General features: G+C 35.5%; 2 protein-coding genes across 2 annotated transcripts in view; one reads left to right on the top strand and one right to left on the bottom strand.

The window, feature by feature from the left end:
• Positions 1 to 7,550, top strand: part of LOC149785059 (uncharacterized) — a 33,885-nt gene extending 26,335 nt beyond the window's left edge. Inside the window, exon 6 of the mRNA XM_089978775.1 lies at positions 4,374 to 7,550. Within this exon, the coding sequence (XP_089834901.1) occupies positions 4,374 to 4,462 (89 nt within the window). The 3' untranslated portion in view covers positions 4,463 to 7,550. The remainder of the gene's footprint in view (positions 1 to 4,373) is intronic.
• Positions 7,551 to 11,933: 4,383 nt separating this feature from the next.
• LOC149785058 (uncharacterized) lies at positions 11,934 to 19,750 on the bottom strand. Its single transcript, XM_089978774.1, has 2 exons — positions 18,736 to 19,750; positions 11,934 to 14,862 (listed from the first exon to the last, which is right to left on the bottom strand). Exons 1-2 carry the CDS (start codon positions 19,407 to 19,409, stop codon positions 14,202 to 14,204), a joined length of 1,335 nt encoding a protein of 444 aa, XP_089834900.1. The 5' UTR covers positions 19,410 to 19,750; the 3' UTR covers positions 11,934 to 14,201.
• Between the last annotated feature and the right edge of the window lie 3,133 nt (positions 19,751 to 22,883).

Below are 22,883 nucleotides of genomic sequence, written 5' to 3'. Positions count from 1 at the left end.
ACCAAATTATTAGGGCTAGGTCTAAAGAGCTTTCCATTACGGATCACTGCCATCTCACCTCTGTCTGTGTGGGTTCGAGTCTCGGATTCTGCTAATATGGGTATGTGTGAAAGCTTGCCAGTAGCTTCTCATGGGTCGGTGGTTCCTTCCAGGGTTTTCCTGTGTTTTTCCTCCACCATTAATACTGGCCGCCATGTATAGCCTATCGTGTGCTGAAAAATGGCGTTAAACCACACAACAACAACCAATATTTGATGAACATATAACAGGTATGTGAATAGATGATGGTTATATGCCTTGCACAATTAAATACGTATACCTTTTCATAATGATTATCTCAATTTTTAGGATTGCTTATATCATTGAAAAATTGTAACTCATGAGCACATGGAATCAGCGTAAATGAAGCAGTTATGCATGTCTAGATGAAATGTCATCTGGAAGAATGCGATTTCGTAGAAACAATGAATAAGGTAATCTGCATCCAATATTTTTGGGATTAAACATGGTTTTAAGTGATGCTAATCAAGATTTTCACTATATAAGTACCATCTGGTATAGTACAACCTGGTCTGTGCATTTATTTAAATTGCCAAACTTTTGGTCAAATCTGCGTAAAGTTTGAGGGATTTTTTCTTCATGTAGGAATATCATAGGAACATGCTACAACCACTGGCTGAATTGTTTACATCACCTCTGATTGGATTGAAAATTTTATGAATATTCATGAAGTTTTAATAACCCACATTTTTTATCAAAGAAGAGAGGTCTCACGCAACTGCTGCATGATCAGCGCTTATTTCCAACGACGTTTGAAATCTGTTACTTTCAATGATTATAAAGTAATAATTCCATTAATATAGCATCAAATATAAAAAGAAAACATGCCCATTATAGATAATTTATTAGCTTTTACAATATATAAAATGTGTTGCAGTCAGATGACATGTATTGATGCTGCAGTGAAAATCCTACACTTGGTCAACAGTTTCATCAGATTTCCAGGTTAACTGTTATCTTGTCCGTGTTAGACTGGGGTTGAAACCTCATGTCATTTGAGGAGAAATATTTACTAAATGCATGAAATGCACGTTAAAGTAATAGTCCATTTGGCATTGAAGGAAAGGAAAGACAGAATCAATCAAGGAAGACCACCAATGGTTCATTTTTGGTGATACAGACTCATTGGGGAGTATTTCCCAATTTTAGGCAGCCCAGTGGGCCTAAGTCCCCTGCATGTCTGAGCATTTCCCAGTTTTAGGCCTAGTCCCCCTGCATGTCTGAGCATGGCCTTCAGACCTTTAAGTGCATGATGTTTACGCCCCATCCATTGGATCAAACGTGTAAATACTGCCATGCCATTACCAGCCATCCCGATATCACCAGTCATCCAGCTGACACCAGCAATGCAGCCATCCCAGCAATGATGACCTTTTTATTGAAATGGTACAGCCAAATAGTTCATACAGGGATTTTAGTGATAGATCCATCTGTCTGAGAAATGTAACCATTCTTCCAGGCCTTCAGAGCGGCCAGTACCGGTGATTGCTGGACTATCTTACATACCTCCAGCACCCAGGCCGACCACACCGTTCACACCAGCCTGTAGGGCTGGCTATGTCGAACTTTTACTCTCTGCCTACCCTCAAGGGAGAGCTAATGGCTGCTAAATACAACCGGTCACAGTCATTGATGCCACCCAGCATGACTTATGCAGAACTACAAGCCTCCCAGGACAAGGACCCAGCACACAGTTTTGTGTGATGAGATGCCAACAAACCCATCTAATTCAGATCCAAGTGTGGAGCAGACTGAATTCAGCTTTCAAGCTGCCAGTGAGGAATTCTTTCGGGAGCTGGCCATTTCAGAATGCCATCCAATCAGCAGAGATTAAAGAGATTAATGACATGCTTTTGGGTCAGATTGGCAACCTGGGCACAACTAAGGTGTTCTTCTTGGAAAGCTAGGTTCTACAAGAATTTGGCAGCTCTCCACATGTTGGCTCCATCCAACTAAAAAGTGGATAAGAATGTGTTCCATGCCACATTTAAGCTGGTTCACAACATCTTGGTGACATCTCTATGTTAGATTTGGCTGCATTGGCACTATTCCAAACAATCCAACAATAGCCACACCTGGGATGAAACAGCCTGGATCATTCTTGTCCTTAACCAAGCAGCGTACCATACTATGGTTAATGCTTTGATGGCTTTGGCCAATTTAGACCTAATCCGATGGGATGTGTGTCTGTTGTCAATGTTGCTTAAACCGCACCATACTCTGCTTTATGGATGACCCCATTGGGTCTCCATTGCTTTTGGAGGATGCATTGAAGAAGTTTGGAGGCAGGCAGTTCAGGAATTGCCCCTCCAACTCACTGCTTCCGCAGCATAAGAGTTAGGCCCTCTAAGCCCCCCGCCAATGTGAAGGGATACTTAGCAGCCCCAAGATGGGATTTCCTCAGACACACACCAATACCAATCCCAGCCCAATGCCAGAATCTTTCATTTCAGTATAGTAATAAAATAATATTTTGTGCTCATAATTGTCATCACATTTTAAGCTAGCGAATGACAAATGTCTAGAAATGTAAATTTCAATTACAGTGTGGACAAAAATGTAATTTTTTTTTTGTATTTCATCAAACCAACATCCACTCACTCTTTGGGATTTCATGGCAAGCATTTTATACCAGTTCTTGGGCCATTCATCTACATTGTGGCTGGAGTGTACATCACATGTATAATGGAGTTTCATCACAAAATGTAAATGTGAATAAAATTTATGTGAATATTAGTTAACCCACTGAATTAGTAAGTTTTACAAAATTTCACTCTGGTTTGCCGTACATTGGACAATTTTAGGTGAAAGTCTGTTGTGAATATCATTATCATCTCTTTGTGCTTTTGAACTGAATACTACATACCTGTAAAACAGATGTGATATCAGATTCACAAGGGTCACTCTGAAGATGTTACTTGGTAACCAAGGCACAACTTACACTTGAGGAAATGCTCAACTTGGCAAAATACTATTTCTTTATTTTCCAAGGCACTATCCACTAGATAATAATGTTCTTTCTGATTGATAAAATATGTTGTAATATTTTATGTTAATGTGAAATTTCATACATTGAAGAGTAAATGATTACATGAAATATTGGAAAAGCCATATATTGTCTCCCTTTGAACTAGGCTACCCCTTCCTGTTTAAGAAATATCCATAGGATGCTCTTAACAGATGCATTTGGAAGCATCCATTATCTTAAATAGTAGGTACCTTCTACATTATGATGCAAACACAAAAATTGGTATCTATTACTCTTGAATGTTCTTTTCTGGCATTTTGTTTTTTCATGAAATGACGATTGTACTATTGAATGATTACTTTGTCCATAACAGTGGGATACAGTTATTTGTATGCATTCAGAGCTCTATATAAGAGTTTAATAAATTGGGTATTTTACTTCCTGGTTTGGAACTAATTGCATTTGTTTTTACAAAGTTAATGTGGAATTAAGTAATTTCTTTATGTATTTTTAGTAAATCTGTATTGTGTAAAATAGGCAGGTATACATAGTAAATTTGTATTATGTGAGATAGGCAGGTATACGTAGTAAATTTGTATTGTGTAAACATAGTAAATTTGTATTGTGTAAAATAGGCAGGTATACATAGTAAATTTGTATTATGTGAGATATGCAGGTATACATAGTAAATTTGTATTGTGTAAAATAGGCAGGTGTTCATGGTAAATTTGTATTGTGTAAAATAGGCAGGTATACATAGTAAATTTGTATTGTCTAAAATAGGCAGGTATACATAGTAAATTTGTATTGTGTAAAATAGGCAGGTATTCATAGTAAATTTGTATTGTGTAAAATAGGCAGGTATACATAGTAAATTTTCTTCAGATGTAAAGTAGGTAAATGTGATGGTCAGTAAATTTGTTTTGACACAATGAATGTGTTTTATTAGGTCACACAATGAATGTGTTTTATTAGGTCACACAATGAATGTGTTTTATTAGGTCACACAATATTACAAACCCACTTTTTTGTTAGATATCCAGGCAAAAATCACGATTGTATAAAATCAAACTTTAATAATCAAAGTTGAAATGATGCAAGCAATTTACATCCATCCACCAAAGGTTTAAATGCTATTATATACCAATGTGCAAAAACATGGTGAATAGTTTGCAGTTATCTACCTGTATTTCAGTATTTTGACATGTTATGAATTAATTGCTTGAACTATTTAGACTTTGGCTGTAAGTACGTACCCTGTCACCATCACTGTGTGTAGACAAGTTTGAAACATCTTAGCAGTATCTTGTGTGACTTAATAATTTGATATTTTTTGGTATTTCAGTGCTGTTTACAAGTCAGATGTGGTGGGTCAAGCTCCTTACCAATGGAGATGAGATTAGTGTTGGCTACCTAGTCTCCTTCAGTCCTTGAGTTGCAGCTTCTCATTCAGCGGTTTATTGCAGCTAGAATCATTGTGTAAAACTATAGGAAAATAGTCACATAAATCTGTTACAGTTATTGTATTAATGATAAAACAAAGCAGCTCCTGTCATCTGTTGATGTTGCTTGTTTTGGATTCTTATGAGCTTCAAGCATCTCTGATGAAATATCACAAATTCTTTCACCCAGGAAACATGTACCATATATACTCACTTATGAGTCCAACTGCAAACTGCACAGACCCAAATCTGCTGTCGTATAATGTGCAGGCAGATCTGGGTCTGTGCAGTTTGTTAGGAGTAATCATTAGAGAAAAGGAGATAGACCCTGATCTGCAGGATCATGATGCTATGGCAGATCAGGATTTTTCTTGTTTCCAGTTTGACCCAACTTCTAAGTAAGTATAGATTGTACCAAGTAATTATAACTGAATTATGTCATCCATATTTTAAATCACAAGAAACTTACTTAGTTTATGGTATCAGATACCTTTTTTTACTTTTCCTTGTACTAGGTGTCTGTATTGTCCCTATACCATCAAGTCATACAAAGTACAATTATTCTTCTGTCCTCTGACTTTTGTTACAAACGACTTTGTTTTTTCTTATTAAAATCTTTTTAGATTTTAGGTCCCTAATAAACTGATATTTTTTTTTTACCTTTAATTATCTGTATGCTTAAAGAAATTGTCATCAAGTTTTTATACAAAAATTAGACAATAAAAAGTGACAAGTTGATAATGTCTTGCACTCATTTTTCATACACAGTTTAATAATAAAAATGAATATTAATTCAAAGTTCACAACTGGCCAGTGTTGTAATTTTAATAAGCTCCTGAACAGCAATTTTCTTGCCACAAGATTGAAAATTCAGTCCCATAATATTATCATACAGAAATAATCATAACATATATACTTCCTTATAAGTCCAGTCCAACTGCATACTCCACTGACCCAGATCTGCCATCACATAACGCACTATCAGATGTGTCTATACAGTTTGGTTTGGAGTAATCAGTAGAACAAACAGGTTGATAGACATCCTTATCTGCTGGCATATTATGTGATGGCAGATCAGGGTCTGTGTTATTTGCAGTTGGATTTGACATTTAAGTAAATACAGTACGTAGAAATAAGCTGTCTTTGACAGCTTTAACTTAAAGTAGGACCTAGAGGAAACCACGAACCTCAAGTGGGTTAACATGTACCTTTGCACATAAAAGAATTTAACTTGTGACTTAACAGGTGCAAAGCTAGCACGTTAACAGCTGTACCATTGTATTATTTACTTTCTTTGGATCTGCATACATCCGTATTCCTTTGGAAGGTCATTATTTATATGCCCTGAGAAGTACATACAGCAAAATCAATGTTAAAGTATGTTGACATGTTTAGATTAAATCAGCCTAAAGGTGTGACCCAGTAGAATCCAGATTAAATGTGGCATGCTGTGTCACAATGAAAGCTATGCATGTTGATAAACAAATTCATACTACCCTATATTGTGAGAATTAGACTGAACATGCCCATTTTAGTACATGGCCACCATTGTAAAATTCCATAGTGATCAGTTATTTTTGTCTGCAAGGTTCTTGATGCCAGTTACGGTGCTGAGTATTCAGTAATCGGGATTGAATAGACTTTGGTTAAACAAAGTCAGAATTCTATTTTTAAACAATAATTTATATTTAAGATGAATAAATGCATATACATATATGAATTTTACTATAAAATAATGCATACATTCCTGCAATTGCACATTGTTGAGTATGAACTATTGGCTTCATTAATATTTGATTGGCGCATAAAATAATCTTTGAAAAATATGATTTATCATTTTGTTAGAATGACTTATCATGCTAAAAATTGCTGGCCTGTGTAACACTGACAGGCAGTATAAAGACATTACAAAGTGTTGCTGTGGTCTGCATAACACTGCCAGTCAATATGAAGACAGATTATATGGTGTTGCTTTAGTCTGTGTAAAACTGACAGTCAGTTTGAAGACAGACTGCACAGAAATGTTTATTTTTGTCATTCCGTTTCCAAAGAAAATAATGTAGTAAAATGTATGAAGTAGATCAAAGACCCTTATCAACCACAACTCAATGTCAAGGAGATTACCAAAACTACATATTTATATGTTTCAGTGCAAATTTCATATTGCTACGATGTCTGCAGTGTGGCAATTTATAGTGATGTCTAGCGCTGGGACCTAATGCTGCAGACATGTAGCATGATATCCCACCCAGTCACATTATCCTGACACCAGGCCAATAAGTCTTAACACTTACCTCTTAATGCTGAGTTCCTAGCAAGGCAGTCGTTAGTACCATTTTTATTTTAAGTCTTTGGTTTGATTCGGCCGTGGTTCAGGGCAAGTAAATATGTACTATATATCTTTCCATATGTCTAGTCGAACTATAAACAACATAGACTCCAATCTGCAATTGCATAATGATCAGGCATATCAGGGTCTACATTGTTTGTTTTAATGATTACAGTCAACAAATTGCTTTGACTCGGATCTGCTGACTCATTATGCAGTGGCAAATATGGGTCTGTGCAGTTTGCAGTTGGACTGAACTTACATGTGAGTATTTATGGTAGCAATATAGGTTTGGAATGTGAAAATAGCATTTTGGCATCGGAATACTATAGACAGGATATCTGTTCCCGCATTGTTACCCTTGTTCATGAATTTTATATTCACAGCTACATATAGATCTATTCCTCACTTTTTTATTTTAAGTCGATTAAAACTTTTTTAGGAAGTTAATTGTCTTGGCCTTGCTATTTTTGAATACTGTCAATGGCTTCAATATCCAGACATTAAAAAATTATTGTATTTGTTTGTCTCTGGCCAGATAATTTGTGTAGCAATGAAAATTATTAATTTCCCAAATATTTTGTGTGAAAAATTAATCACTTGTTAGGATTGTGTATTAATGAGATTAACAAGTGTTTGGAAGTGGTCTAGGTAGGTAAACTAAGTTGCATTAGATCATTCTTTCAAGTTTAAAATTCTTACATGATGATGTTTAAATGTTTCCTTCTACAAATAAAAGATTCTGGTTGCATTTCTGGTATTTGGTTTTCTTTTTATTTGTAAAACTGCATTCATCATGTATATATGTACTACCAATGATGAAAAGAAACATATTTACGAGCATGACCCATTTCTAATAACAATATTGTTTCATAATATAAATATTGTCTTTGAAAGCAGAATGTACAACTGAAATCATTTACATCTATTCATATTAATTTATCATACTGCTGAAAATTTGAAAGATAAAGAGAATTTTCCGTCAAAAGTGCTTGAAGTGATCTCAACACTTCAAAAAGATAAAATGCTGATAGCCCTAATTTGCCAAATCACTTAGACTGGTTCAGGAATTTAATTTCAGAGTACCATTAGTTGTGTATAAACAGAACCATGTCCAAATTAGAGGTAAATATGCCATTAAATAAAACTTAGAATACAAGAAACTCGCATGTCAGAAATGTTGACAACTTTATCACAGATAAATGTAAATCTAGTACAGTTTAATGGAAAAGTGAATTATTAATGGTTTTGATTTAAAGTTTTGAAAATTATGTCAAATTCAATATGCATGATTGAATTGTCTCCCTTTCTACATTCTTGACCCGTAAATATAAAACAAAACTGCAGTCACATATTGACTTTGTGTAACACTGATGACAAATAAATTTATGGTATCAGTGATTAATAGTCCTGTTTTTAGTACCTTACCATAAGGTTTATTTAGATTTTTTTTCAACTTATTTTATTACCTATATTTTGATATAATAAAAAATGTTTTGCATTTTTTGTCTGACACCTTTTTATGCCCTGTCACAGGTGCCAACATTTTGTTTTCAAAATTACATGTAATATCAGATTTTTATGTATGATAATTAATGTTTAGAGTGGCTTCAGAAGACTACTATAAGTAACTATTTACTTGTTCATATTGACAAAGTATGACAACAAATATTAGTATAAATAATTCTCGTTACCATGGCAAGCCTAAGCACCAACAAAATATTGCAACTTTAGTAGAATATACTGAACAAAAACAGAGGCAAAACAAACTTCTGGAAATAATTTTGAAAAAGTTTTGGTCAACCCACTTTGGTATATGCATGTGTTTTCATAGATCCATCCATGTATGTTTCTGTCTGTACCCTAAATTAAACCTTCATGATTTTATTTTCCTTCTATTTCAGTACCGTTCTATCCTTTTCCCCTTTTTTCTTGACAGTAATAGCAAACATTAGGCTTAAATTAACTTTGATGGTAACATTGTTTGCTTTGTAGTGTGGTCAGTTTTTCCAAGTACTGTTAGCCAAAGAGTCATTGAACTTACTATGTGGACATATCTCTATGTGTGTTCAACACTACTTTACGAAAGTATGTCATTGTGACCCGTATTTGACAGTTTCCTGACATTAGTTATGTTTTTAGTTACCTAAATTTCATATATATTGGTTGTGGAGACTTGCAACTTAGCTTGTAGAGACATCTTGTCGTGTATAATACCAAATTACCAAAAGTTGATCAGTTTGACCTATATTTTCACACTTCTGGTACATTAAGATTCATATTTCAGTCTGTTTCCCCTGTACTATTACAGATGTTTCAGTATGTTTGTCCATCCATCCATTCACACCTTTGATTAACCTCAGTGTTAAAAGATGATACTTTCCTTTTTTTTCTCAGTACCATTTTATTCAAGATATATATACAAATTTAAATGAGCCATGTGATTATCAATATCAGGTGGGTGGGTGCCAGGGGGTTGGAAGGAACCTCAGGTCACTTTTTCAGAGTTAACTGCATATTAAATAGCACAAAAATATACAAGTATCAAATTGCTTCCAAGCTAAGTAGGCTGTTGGAAATATTTATATAGACAATATTGCAGCCAATGTAAAAATTGAAATGGTTTGTGAGCTAATTTGATGCAATGGCATGGCCCTGTACCCTTATTGCATCATACATGAACATCATGTGTCAACAGTTGCTATTTTAAACTTTGATGCAAGCACCAACAGACCAAATCTGACCATCCTGGCATGAAAGACTTTCAGATTTATATAAATGAAATGATGGCAGTCTGCAATCAAATGTAGAAAATAGTAAAGCTGCTGTTACATGTATTAATAGTAGAGAAACTTGTAAACAGCTTCACCAAAACTGACCAACAGAATTTGACCAAACTTTACAGAAAGCATCATGGCAAGAAGACCTATAGAGACTGTTCAAATGGTGCTGACTTGCCATCAATTTGGCTTCTGTTACTAAAAAATAAAATTTAAATTCGTTTTCTTTGTAACTTCAAGACAGAATTTGGTCATAGTGGACAGAAAGCATCCTGGCATGAATCTCTTTCGAACTTTTTACAAATGATGCTAATCCACCATCAGATATGGCCACAATTACTAATTAAGAATAACTTTTAAACAAGTTCTTCATCAAAACCGCTGAATTGAATTTGACCAAAATTAGCAGAAAGCATCAAGGCATGAAGAACTTTCAAATATATACCGATGATGCTGATCTACCATTACTAAAAATAAGGTCATCTTTGCTAACAATAAAACTCTTTAAATGACTATCTCTAAAAGCAAAAATACTAAATAGAATTTGATCAAACTTGACAGTATCCTGGCAAAGAGCGCTTTCAAAACTTATACAACTGACATCAAATATGGCCACTGTTACTAAAACTTAAATTTAAACAACTTTCCAAAACTATTCAACAGAATATGACCAAAACGTATGGAATGAATCCTGTACTTACCAGCTTGCCTATTAAAAAAGGGAAGTAGCCCTTGACGAGGGCTATTGAGAATCACAGGTTTGGGGTTATGCAGAGATCTCCCCATTACAGAAAAAATTTAAAGCAGGTTTTAAAAACATGATTATAATATACAAGATGTATAAATTTCAATAAACAAGTTGTATAAATGAGCAAAATAATGCAGCGAATTTAAAAAGTATAGAATACAAGAGACATTTCAATAGAGCAATGTATAAAAGTTAACAAAATAATATACCTTAGGAATTAAAACTAATAATCTATAATTTAAAGGTGAAGAAATAAACTAAAATAGAAATATAACAATACTTAAAATAAATAAAATAAATTATGAATAATATTAGTTTGGAAAGCAATGGAATGTGCACAGTTTTGTGAATGAACATGCTGTATTACATGGCATTGTCTGCTCATTTTAGAGCTTAGAAATGCCTTTGAAATTAAAAACTATAAACTTAAAGCGTGCTTGACCCAACCAAACCTAAATGTTGTTGTGTGTATACATTGCACATTAACAAATAAATGTTCATGTGCTGGAGTGCAATGTTCGATTCCCAAACCAGACAAGTTTGGCAGTCATATGTCTTTGTGCAAAACACTTGACTCTCAATGACCAAGAAAAACTAAATAAAGCTACTAGACATAATTCCCTTAAACAGGCTTAGCCCAACCAAACTAAATAAAGCTACTAGACATAATTCCCTTAAACAGGCTTAGCCCAACCAAACTAAATAAAGCTACTAGACATAATTCCCTTAAACAGGCTTAGCCCAACCAAACTAAATAAAGCTACTAGACATAATTCTCTTAAACAGGCTTAGCCCAACCAAACTAAAAATGTTTGCGACTCTGATGTGCACCTGTAATGCTTCTTCAGCAAAATTCTTTCCTCTCATTGCACAAAAGAATCTAGAACCAGTAAATACTAAATAGTATTGCCATATTCAAATGACTAAAATATTTGTTGTTAATGTTCTCGTGTGTATGTATGTACAAATTCGGTGTCTGATAAGGTTGAACTAATAGTGGGAATCCAACCCACACGCTTCTGCTCAGGAATCTTAGTAATGTCCAAATAGTGACCCCTGGGTAAGGTAAGACCAAGGAATTAATGCCAACTGCATAATTTAACTCCCCTTGCAGTGCCAGTTAAGTGTATATATATATATATATATATATATATATATATATATATATATATATATATATATATATATATATATATATGCTGTATGGTTGAGGCTATGCACACTTTTTAAGTTACAAAGTGAAGGCTACTCCCCAGGGGGCAAAGAGAGACCCAAGGGTCAATGCTGATTGCATATATAAAGGCCTTTTCATGCCATGAAAGTGTACATCAGATTTTCTGCACAGTTCTAGAAAACTAAAAGTAGTTGTGCTTTTCCCCATTTGAAAACATGACGTAGATATTGTATTCATTGTCAGAAATAAATGAATGCAAAGTCAAAGCACCCCGCAACCAAACCCAAACTATACGATATTAGTCTATCCCTTGCATCTTACAGGAAAGTAATCACAGTTGACATGTACAATGAAACATTACTTGCCTTGTTTTGTCCATTTAAATCCACAAGAAAAAGCAAGCATATTAAATAAACAACTTTAAACATGAAGCAAAAGAATCCATGCTTTAATCTCCTTTATACAGTGTTTATGATCTTGAAAAAAGATGAGAGAGACAACATTAATAAACCATAAAGCAAATAAGTGCTTGGAACTTTTCTTACATTCTACAGATTCATTACATGTATGAATTTGTATTCACAAACGAATATTTTTCAGTTATCAGTTGAACAGTCAGACCCACTTGGACATCTTGTTTATATCAGTACGAACTTTGCAGAAAATCAAGGTTTGCGGAAAAATCGAGGTCTACAGTTAATGTTTACAGAACGATCAGAACAAGACATTTAACTGGCAATCAGCAAGGCTGGCAATAAATCAAGGAAGTAGTGTACATGCTTCTGAAAAGAATGTTGTAGCCATAAACCAAAACTCTGGACAAGATTTCTACAATCATTCAGTTTTTCATTCATTCGTTCATTGCTACCATTATTTTTTTACTCCCTATTTACTTCCAACTCTATTTCAGCTACACCTATGAACACTGGTATGCGGATGCATCTCAGGAAGAACACACCGCAATAACAATACTAGCTGACTGTAACATGCTTTTGTGAGTAATGTATTTTCAGCTGTTCAGACATTTCACCCTCAGTATCTTGGGACATTTTCCACTTTACGAAAATTGGCATGTATATCTCAAAGTAACTCAACCTTACCAAAATGAGGTCAGTGTGACCCAGTTTATATGTTTAAGTAACTTTTATATTTTCAGCCTTTTTTACATTACACCACAATATCTTGGATCTACACACATAAAAATTGGTATGGGATGTGTCTTGATGAAAGAGATAATTGTTTGACCCATTTTTCACGCTTCAGTGATTTTTGTATTTTCAGCAGTTTGTTTATTACACACTCAATATCTTGGACTCTTGGTCACGTGCACTCATGAAAATTGGTCCGTGTTACCTACTTTTCACACTTGAGTGAATTTTGAATTTTCAGCAATTGTTTAACCATATATATATATATATATATATATATATATATATATATATATATATATATATATATATATATATATATATATATATATATATATATATATATATAATACAAATCATATAGCTGATAACAGTCTTTTCATGTACACTGGATCCAGCATCGGACTGCATGTGTCATGGATTGATTAAAACAAATGTAATAAACTTAAAACATTAGTTTCTCATATTTTCGACCCTTTATCCAGTAGACATTGTTACATCAACTTTTGTAATTTGAACGATTTTGGTGGGCGTTTTTTTGGTCTTGTCTCTGTTTTGTGCTCGCCTTCGAAAAAGCCTCGATCAGAGTCCAAAGTGCTAAGGCTAGTGAGAAGTTATATATATATATATATATATATATATATATATATATATATATATATATATATATATATATGCATCCTTTTTCACCTACACTCATTAAAATTTGTATGTGAATGTATCTTAATAAGATCAACTATGTGATCATATGTTCATGCTTGTGTGACTTTTAATTTGAACTGTTTGTTACAGCTTTAATATCTTGCACCCTACTTCACTTACACTTGTGAAATTTGCAGCCTGAATATATATTAAGGTACGTAATCAAACCATACTAAACTAGGTCACAGTGACCTAATTGTCACACTAGATTGACTTTTGTCTTCATTTATCCATTTATTACTCAATATTTTGGACCCTGTTTCACCTCCTCTCGGGATGCTTGCCACGTGAATTCATCTCAAGGATGGTGACATAACCATACCAAAATTTGGCAAATGTCACACTTAATTTAATCTTAATTTTCACATTTGAGTGACGTGTATTTTCAGCTACCCGTTCGTTACACCCTCGGTATCTTGGAATCTATTTCACGAACACTCATGCAAACTGGTATGTGAATGCATAACCATACCAAATATATGTCACTGTGACCTAACTGTCAGTCTTGAACGACTTGTATTTTAGCAGCAGTGGGTGGTGACCGCTCCCAAAACATGACAAAGGCAGACTGCGGCTTTTTTTCCACTATGCCAGCTCGTGTACTGCTAGCTTTTCCAGTTTTGCTCTTGATGGCGAGGGCATATGTGCTTATGACGAGACACCTTTTCGTCAGCTTTCAATGTGCAGTTACCGTCAGCAATGATCATAGCTTCAAATTTAGACGGAATGTCACATATTTTATCCTTCACATTTAGTTGCTCTGTGCCGTCTGCACTTTGCTGAATCTTTTTATCGGAAGAGAAACTCTGTCATGAATCTTCAGAAGAAACGGTTCCAGGTATCTTGATGCCTATTCGTCATCAGAATCACTACCCAACAGATCATCCAGCAAATCGTTCAGATCTATGTTTTCTTCTCCTTTCACCTCTTTACTATCTACGGATCTTAGTTCTTCAATCAGGCGAACTATATTTGCCAATTCTACCTTCCAGCCATTTTTCCTAGCCAAATTCTCGGCTCGTTCTGCATTCATCGACGATATGTCAATTTTACCTTGCCTTCGACAAAGCTCAGACTTGGCTATAAAAAATAGCATCTTTCTCCTGGCTTCCATTTCATTCCAGACGTCCGGCTGTTCAAGATAACCGAGGTAACTCTCAGCACATCTCGTGTCCTCGGTATCTACCTCTACTCCAACAATGCGTTTTCCAAACAAACCAATACCAAGCTGACAAAACACTTTCTTTAAAAGAAGCATTCTGTGGAAGTCATTACCAAACTCTTCCTCTGTATTGAAATGAGATATGGCCACCTCAGTCCTCTGCAAAATCTGCTTTTTTAAATCAGGGACTGGGTTCTTTTCATAAATTTGTGAGAGGAGGTTTATCTCAATGTAGAATACCATTCCCGTCTCCTTACATGGTTGTACCATCTCTGCGTGTTGCTTTGCGTAGTTCAGGTACCCAAGGCCTGCCTCGAGACTCTCCATCATGGATTTGGCAGATGCATACCTAAATACACAAAAATAGTCATATTTATTGTTTGGCAGGTTACTGTATCTGAACTTGAATTCGCTCGTACAAGAAATTTTACGAAATGTAAATACTCTCGACTACCAGTATATGCAGTATGACCAGGTCTTAGCGGTGGAAGAAACGTGAAAAGAACACCATCTATGAACAAGGAACCACAAGGAATCTTCACGCAGCAATACTTGCATGTGTTTTCACCTGGGATAGAACGAGTTTCCTCCATCTTGGAAATAGTTCTATTATTTGGCTATTACTATCCAATTTTCTGTATCTTGTAAGTCGTTTTATTATTGGGTCATTAGCCATATATTAAAGCAATTTCCAAGACACAGGAACTCCGTCTACACCGCGAATCGAACTTGAAACGACAGTTAAGTAATCAAACTATCACGTGTGCTTTAGAAGCAAATGTTGCTTGTTCATGGTGCAGCAAATAAATGAAAACATTGTCTATGAATTAAGATCATGCATATACGGTTCGTCTGAAGAAGGAGTAGGTTCTTGCACTGAGTTTGCAATATAACAGATTTCACACATAAACTGTAACACGGCCTTTCTTAAGTAGAATAAGTTTATAGATGCGTGTTGCCTGTTTTAATATAATACTTGTTTGTTTAATTTGCACGAGTTGAAAACTAGGTCTTGCGTAATAAGTGGACGTTTATAATGTTATAAACGAAAGCACTTGATTTTACAACTAAATCATTCAAACACCTTAAGACCACATTAAAAAAACATTTTTAACAGATTAGACAGTCTTTATTTTATCGCGCTTAAAGTATGATTAACTCGTTAAAATCATTTTAAACGTGTTGCGGTATCTAACGCTTTGCAAACTAACGCAATCAGTAGGCCTACCGGATTTACTTGCATTTTTAATACTATAAATCTAGCTAACCTTTTTATCGTAAAGCGTGTTTTAACGGATTATATATATATATATATATATATATATATATATATATATATATATATAGTAACACATTTGTAGCACAACACACTTGAAATAGATATTTTATCTTTCTGAAAGTTATGTATCTGCTTTATTAAACTATAAGGTAGAACGATACTTCATACCTGGCCACCGAAATTTTCCTAATATAAATTCAATAATATCGGTGTTCGGGATAGTGCATTTTACAAAATTTGCCTTCATAAAAGACCATAATATCTAAAGCACTGGATTTTTCTGGACATTTTTTCCCCTACAATAACTTTTTCTTAAAGGCAATATTGGACTTTGAAACAAAACAACAAAAAAAAGCAGGAATTCATTATCGTGTCTTAATGTTTCGAATCACGAATAATTTATTTGATTCTAATAAATACGCCATAAACAATACTCTCCCCTCCCCAGCTCCGGCATAATATTTATTTCGGGCATCTTCAGAACCCGAGCTAAGAGGAAGCTATCATGCATAGGAGGCGTGGCAGCACTGTCCTAATATTAAATGCTTTTCATGCACGTTTCTGGTTGTCATGTCTATGTTGTACTAAATTAGTACCCCTACCTTTTTGACGTCCAGGCTACGACATCTTAGCTACATCTCTATGAAGCTGGAATGTGTGCTTTTGAAAAATCAGCTAATTTGTTGATGGTGGCACATGAGTGTGACGTTTTATCAATAAAGTAAGGCAAAATCTCTTGAAAACATGAAATCACTTTATAGGTAATATAAATGAACATTCATTTATATTACCGATAAGTTGATTTCATGTTGTCAGAGATTTCGCCATACTTTATTGATAAAACGTCAGACTCCTATGATGGTGGTAATATTTAATTTTGGGAGATTTTTGTTTCCATATTTCCATCTTTTTCGTCCCCCCCCCCCCGACCTAAAATATGTTTAATTTATTATCGTACTCGCCTCATGTCCAGTGTAATATTTCGGCAAAGGCCGAAGAGGCCCATGCGTAGGTTGAGAAAATATACGGGGCGGTCAAATTCCAGCGGCATTTAAAAACAAGCGACTTGCTGAAGGGAATATGAATATGTTGTGAAAACACTAATAAATAAGCAGAGGTTGAACATACGATTCGCGTTTTTCGCTGCTGAAGCCGCACTTCCGAAAGGACATAGGGGTTGCAAAAAAAAAAAAAAAAAATACAAAAATAAAATAAAAATACGCAGCTACTCCTTTCGGGCATCTGCACCCCTTCATCGGATTTCCTTGCCTTTTTACTGCTTTTCTGTATAAATTAAACAGTGATAAGGTCTCTCTCTCTCTCTCTCTATATATATATATATACAGTCGGCTCCACTTAAATGCATATCGCTTTACTGCACAGATCGCTTAAAGCATAGCGAAAGTATGGTCCTGTTTTACATTGTAAAATACACATGAATTCCGCTTAAATGCATACTCCGTTTATATGCATAGCTTGGGTCCGGCTCCGAGGCTATGCATATAAGCGGAGTTGACTGTATATACCGGTATATGTGTGTGTGTGCGTGTGGTTTAAATTATACACAACAATTACACAGTAAAATATGTACGCACAAAATATGAATAACCCATACAACAAGCTTACTGGGTTTGACAAGATAAATTTATACACCCCTAACAGTAAAAACCCAGAGACTTAGGCCATGGGTCACAACTCTGAAACTATGGGGATCCACGCCTTATATTTATACTCTTACCAGACATTAAACGACGAATTTCTACACGAATCGGATTTTGACCTTCGGGTCCAAACCTACCCCCATGGACATCTCCCCATCATTATATCTTTCAAACTATTTAGATCACAACCCTTTAACCATGTATACACTTCCTTGGCATAAAAAGAAAAAACTTATACATGCAACTGAAATTGACCCCAGGTCGCATTTTAACCCCAAGGGTCTTACCCATAGCTTTCCCAAGAGCCTTTAAGGTCAAAATGGGGTAGCGCAGAGATACATGTATTACATTCATAACTATAGTTACATCGAGATGCGCTACATACGTATTTCAAATTAGCATATGTTAAAAACGAATTTCATCTTTTTTATAAAAATTAAGTTGATAATTTATTATTAGCCATCTCTTTCAATACCATTATAGTGGCTCTATTACGGTCTGCCATACATGGTCTGTATAATGTTCAAGTCTTTGTGTCGCTTAATTTAGGTTACGCCTACCATGCTCAGGCTGCCCGGCCAGAGCATTATTGCTCATGTGTTCACTTTTGATAATAAGTGTTCAAGTACGAGTCCAGTGTAGCTGTTTCAATACACTCCCTATGCAAACAGGTATTGTAAAGTTGTACCAATTTCAAAACACACTACTTCACTAATCACTGTACTAGAAATAACCTAATATAATCATTTATTCCGCCAAAATACGTTTAGAACATACCATCAGCGAATGTAAATATTCGGTGCAATTAGGGAGTGTCTGAGAAAAGTCAATTGGGAATATCTTTGTTACGTAATGAAGACTGTTAAATATGAAATATATGTTTCATTTAAGTGCACCTGAAATATGTACTTAATGGAATAAAGATGTGATTACTAGTCTGTGGTTTACCTATACTAGATTTAAAAGTTTAGACCGTTTTATTTTTAACTTCACATGAGTTCGAAGACGGAGTAGGCCGTTTTATGGATAGTTTCCACCAGTATCGTTCTTCAAGTAAACTTTTCTCATTTTTTTTAATTAGTCATTTGAACACATTATATTAATTTTATTGTGTCATATTCATTTTATTTTATTTCGATTCCCAGAAAGTTAATTTGAAGCCAAGGAAGAATCAGTATCTGTATTTTTAATAAAATGGCCGAGAGCCTTGCTTATAATAACTAATGGTTACAAAATAGAAATCACTAGAGTTTAATCGATGTGACAACCACGTCTCACTCACCTTGCAAGGTATGTCATACTACTGACGGTTGGATTTGTGGTAAATGGCAAAATCTCGAGCATATCTTTGAAAATGTCACTTTCATACAGGCTGACGTCATACTGCACTCGTCTCAGACTAACTTCTGCTTCCAGTGCCACAAATCTCATGTCTGCAAGCTCCATGTTGTCTTTGATATGCCTGTCTTGTCTCAGTTTGTACCGTTCAAATTTTCTATTAATTCTCTCATTTATTTGTCTAAACTTTTCCACATCTCCATCGTGTGAGAAGTTCTTCAACTTGTGAGCCAATGCGGCCAGTTTCCTTCTGTGTTTGTTGTGAATACTTATTTTTCCAACAGATACAAATACTCTGTCCCTGTCTTGTTTTTGTACTACACACTCCTCTTTCATATTTTTCAATCTCTTCTCCAATCTCTCCGCCAAAAATGGGTAAGTGTCGTCATATTTTAAAGCATCTATGAAAATCTGAAATGGACACTGTTCCACAATATACAGCAAAAATTTTTGGCAGGAGGCTTTCCTGGAAGTTGTATCATTGCAGAATAAATCCTTCACTTGCTCGTCCGTTAAACAACTTTTACTTAACAGGTAGCTAGCTATATCGGTAGGGTTTAAGTCCCTCACCAGATCTACATTTAGTTCTCGCACGACTTTTATTTCCAAGCTATCCATTTGAAATCAATTCCCATGCAAATAAACAGTCCGACATCAGAACACGTTTCATACTAAAACAAATCTTGTATAATGATGCACAGCTATTCTGAATTGACACATAACACAGTCCACTCCGCGCCGACCTAAGAGCTGTATACATGAAAAAGGAACACGTTAAACGGTTTAACATAACCTGTAACAAACGTTCTCTGAAACGCTATTTTAGGGTATTATATAATCCATCGTCAACATGTCACAGGCAAAGTATAGTGTTCGTTTTGGCAATATTACAGGATATGTTTGAAATTGTCTGAATTTTATAACCGAGGTTTGTCTGCCGATATTACATGTGTAGAAAGGCCAAACTACGTTGTATACTTGTATCTAAAAATACGGTATGAGGTAACGAGCAGGGATTTCCCAAAAGGAATAACGAAACTTCTACTATTCGGATTTCCCAACATTTGAGAGAGAGAGAGAGAGAGAGAGAGCTGTTTGCAACAGAAGAGTTGGGATAAATCTGAAATTGTGAGACCATCTGAATCCGACATATAGGTTTAAAAAAACACATGACAAAAGGGAATGTACATAATTAATGTAATAATGTTATCTCTCGCTAATTTGTCTCATTGTATTTTGCTATCATAAGTGATTTTTCTTAAAAAGAGTTTGATTATAATGTTAAATTTATTTTATTATGCTTTGCTAATTGTATTCGTTTAGTCCAAAATATCCTCATGTTATGTCAGTCCGACGGCAATTCCACACTCCATAAACATATGTTCCGTGAATGAGTGAATGACGGCGTAATATGAAAAGATTCAACAATTATATACTCATATGATAGTGTTTGGCATTTAGCCAAGTCTACACTACATCGACTTAACAGGATTCACCGTGTGAATATAATATAGACTTGGTAACACTGGTCAACAGTGAAATCATTACTGACTTGAAAAGGCCCTAATCTGTAGTATTTTGGTGTGCCGAACACGAATATAACCGTGAAAAATTTGTATTGGCTCTCGTTTTGAAGATATTCATATACCTCATTTTCTATGTTTCACTGTGTAAATTTCTCCAGTAGGACTGCAGCAACATCCGGAATAATGATGTAACATTGCATAATACCATCATGCTCACATCATCCACAGTTGATTGCATCATTTTCTGATGCAATGCAATACTAATGCCATGCGGCTGCTGAAGTAAGTTGACGTCAGCAGTGTACTATACATGTGTAGGCCTATTATACTAATGCCAGGCGGCTGCTGAAGCTGACGTAAGCAGTGTACTATATAAAGCCCAATCAGATAGGTTCAGCATTTAAAATATTTTAGACGTTGTGCGAGACAGTTCAAGCTACTGTTACATAAAACTTATTATTTTATCCATTTACGTACAATAAAGAACAGTAATGCCTCGAAAGTGTGTTAATACCGCGGACAATTTTTGCTATATTTGTGGGGAAGTGACATTTGCCAACCAGAAGAAAAGTATCAATTCTCAAGTGAAGAAGGCATATCATCTTTACTTCGGATGCAAGGTTGGTGACCAAGACAAGCCTTGGGCTCCGCATATATGCTGTGCTACATGTACAACACAGCTTTCACAGTGGTTGAATTGCAAAAGGTCATCAATGCCGTTTGCAGTCCCAATGGTGTGGAGAGAGCCAAGCAACCACCTAAATGACTGTTACTTCTGCTTGGTTCCTCCTCTTTCCGGCGGAATAACGAAGCGAAAGAAGTCGAGAATAGTCTACCCAAACATTCCGTCTGCATTGAGACCAGTTCCACATGGTGAGGGACTTCCTATTCCAGAACCTCCAGCAGAATATTCTCTTGATTCATCTGACGAAGACAAAGGTGAGTTGACCTGTTCTTCTCCTGGTCCATCAGCATGCAGTGATCCAGATTTTCACTGTGGTGCATCATCAACCCCACACAGAATAACACAGGAAGAACTAAATGACCTGATTCGTGATTTCGACTTATCAAAGAACAAGGCAGAATTGCTAGGATCAAGACTCCAACAATGGAATCTTCTAGAAGAAGATGTCACAATTACTGCATATCGAAAGCGCCACCAGCAATTGGAGCCTTTCTTCAGAAAGGAAAGTAATCTGATATTCTGTTCCGATATTGAGGGCCTCATGAATGCTTTAAAAATCACTCATGACCCACAAGAATGGAGACTATTTGTGGACTCTTCGAAACTGAGTCTCAAGGCTGTGCTTTTGCACAATGGAAACATTCTTCCATCTATTCCAGTAGCGTATGCTGTCCACATGAAAGAGACATACGATAACTTAAGGCAGCTACTGAATTCCATTGAGTATAACAAGTACAGCTGGCACCTCTGTGGTGATTTGAAGGTAGTTGCCCTTTTAATGGGACTGCAGCAAGGATATACAAAATACATGTGTTTCTTATGCGAGTGGGATAGCCGAGCAAGGGAAATGCACTACATGAGGAAGGAATGGACTCACAGGCAGAATGTAGCCATTGGAGAGAAGAATATCCAACACCCAGCTCTGGTTGAGGCTCAGAAAATCTTGCTACCACCCCTTCACATCAAACTAGGTTTGATGAAGAACTTCGTGAAAGCCATTGACCGGACTTTGCCAGCATTCCGATACCTGCATGAAAAATTCCCTCGACTCAGCGAAGCAAAGATTAAAGAGGGAGTTTTTGTGGGTCCTCAGATTCGAGAGCTTTTCAAAGATGACCGGTTCAACAACTTGCTGGAAGGTGACGCGAAACAAGCATGGAATGCTTTTCGCCTAGTTTCTACAAACTTCCTCGGAAATGTTAGGGCAGAAAACTATAAGGAACTAGTAGAAGACATGTTGATGAAGTATAAGAAACTTGGCTGCAATATGTCTCTAAAGATTCACTTCCTTCATTCCCAGTTGGATTTCTTTCCTAGCAACTGTGGTATTGTTAGTGATGAACACGGCGAACGTTTTCATCAAGATATCGCAACAATGGAACAAAGATACCAGGGAAAATGGTCCACTACAATGCTGGCTGACTACTGCTGGACACTCCTCAGAGATGCTCCCGAACAGCTGTACAAGAGACAGGCGAAGAAATCTAAGATGTAGTCAATGACTTGATTTTTTATAGGTAGGCTATTACAGTTGACCTTTTACTATTGGAATGCATTTCGTTATGTAAACATTAATTTCTTGCAGATTACAAAAAAACTAGAGCCAATTTTGCAATTTGACTGTCATATTCGTGTTCAGCACATAAAAATTGATAAGAATTGACTAATTTTATTTCAGTAACATGACTTTTGTAAAAATTTGTTGTCCAGTGTAACCAGTTGTCACATTGAACTTTCCTATGACAAGTCTAAGGTATTTCAAATAAAAATAATTTTTAAGTTATGTCAGTGTTGTAGTTACATGGTGACAAATTCATAAGCATTTAGCACAATCGACTGATTCGAAAAAACGATATGAATAAGTGAAGAAGGATAAAGATG

Source organism: Sinohyriopsis cumingii, chromosome 13 (genome assembly GCF_028554795.1).
Source record: "Sinohyriopsis cumingii isolate HCF-2022 chromosome 13, ASM2855479v2, whole genome shotgun sequence".
Taxonomy (NCBI): domain Eukaryota; kingdom Metazoa; phylum Mollusca; class Bivalvia; order Unionida; family Unionidae; genus Sinohyriopsis; species Sinohyriopsis cumingii.
The sequence above is the reverse complement of the archived record's forward strand: the minus strand, read 5'-3'. Positions and strand labels throughout refer to the sequence as shown.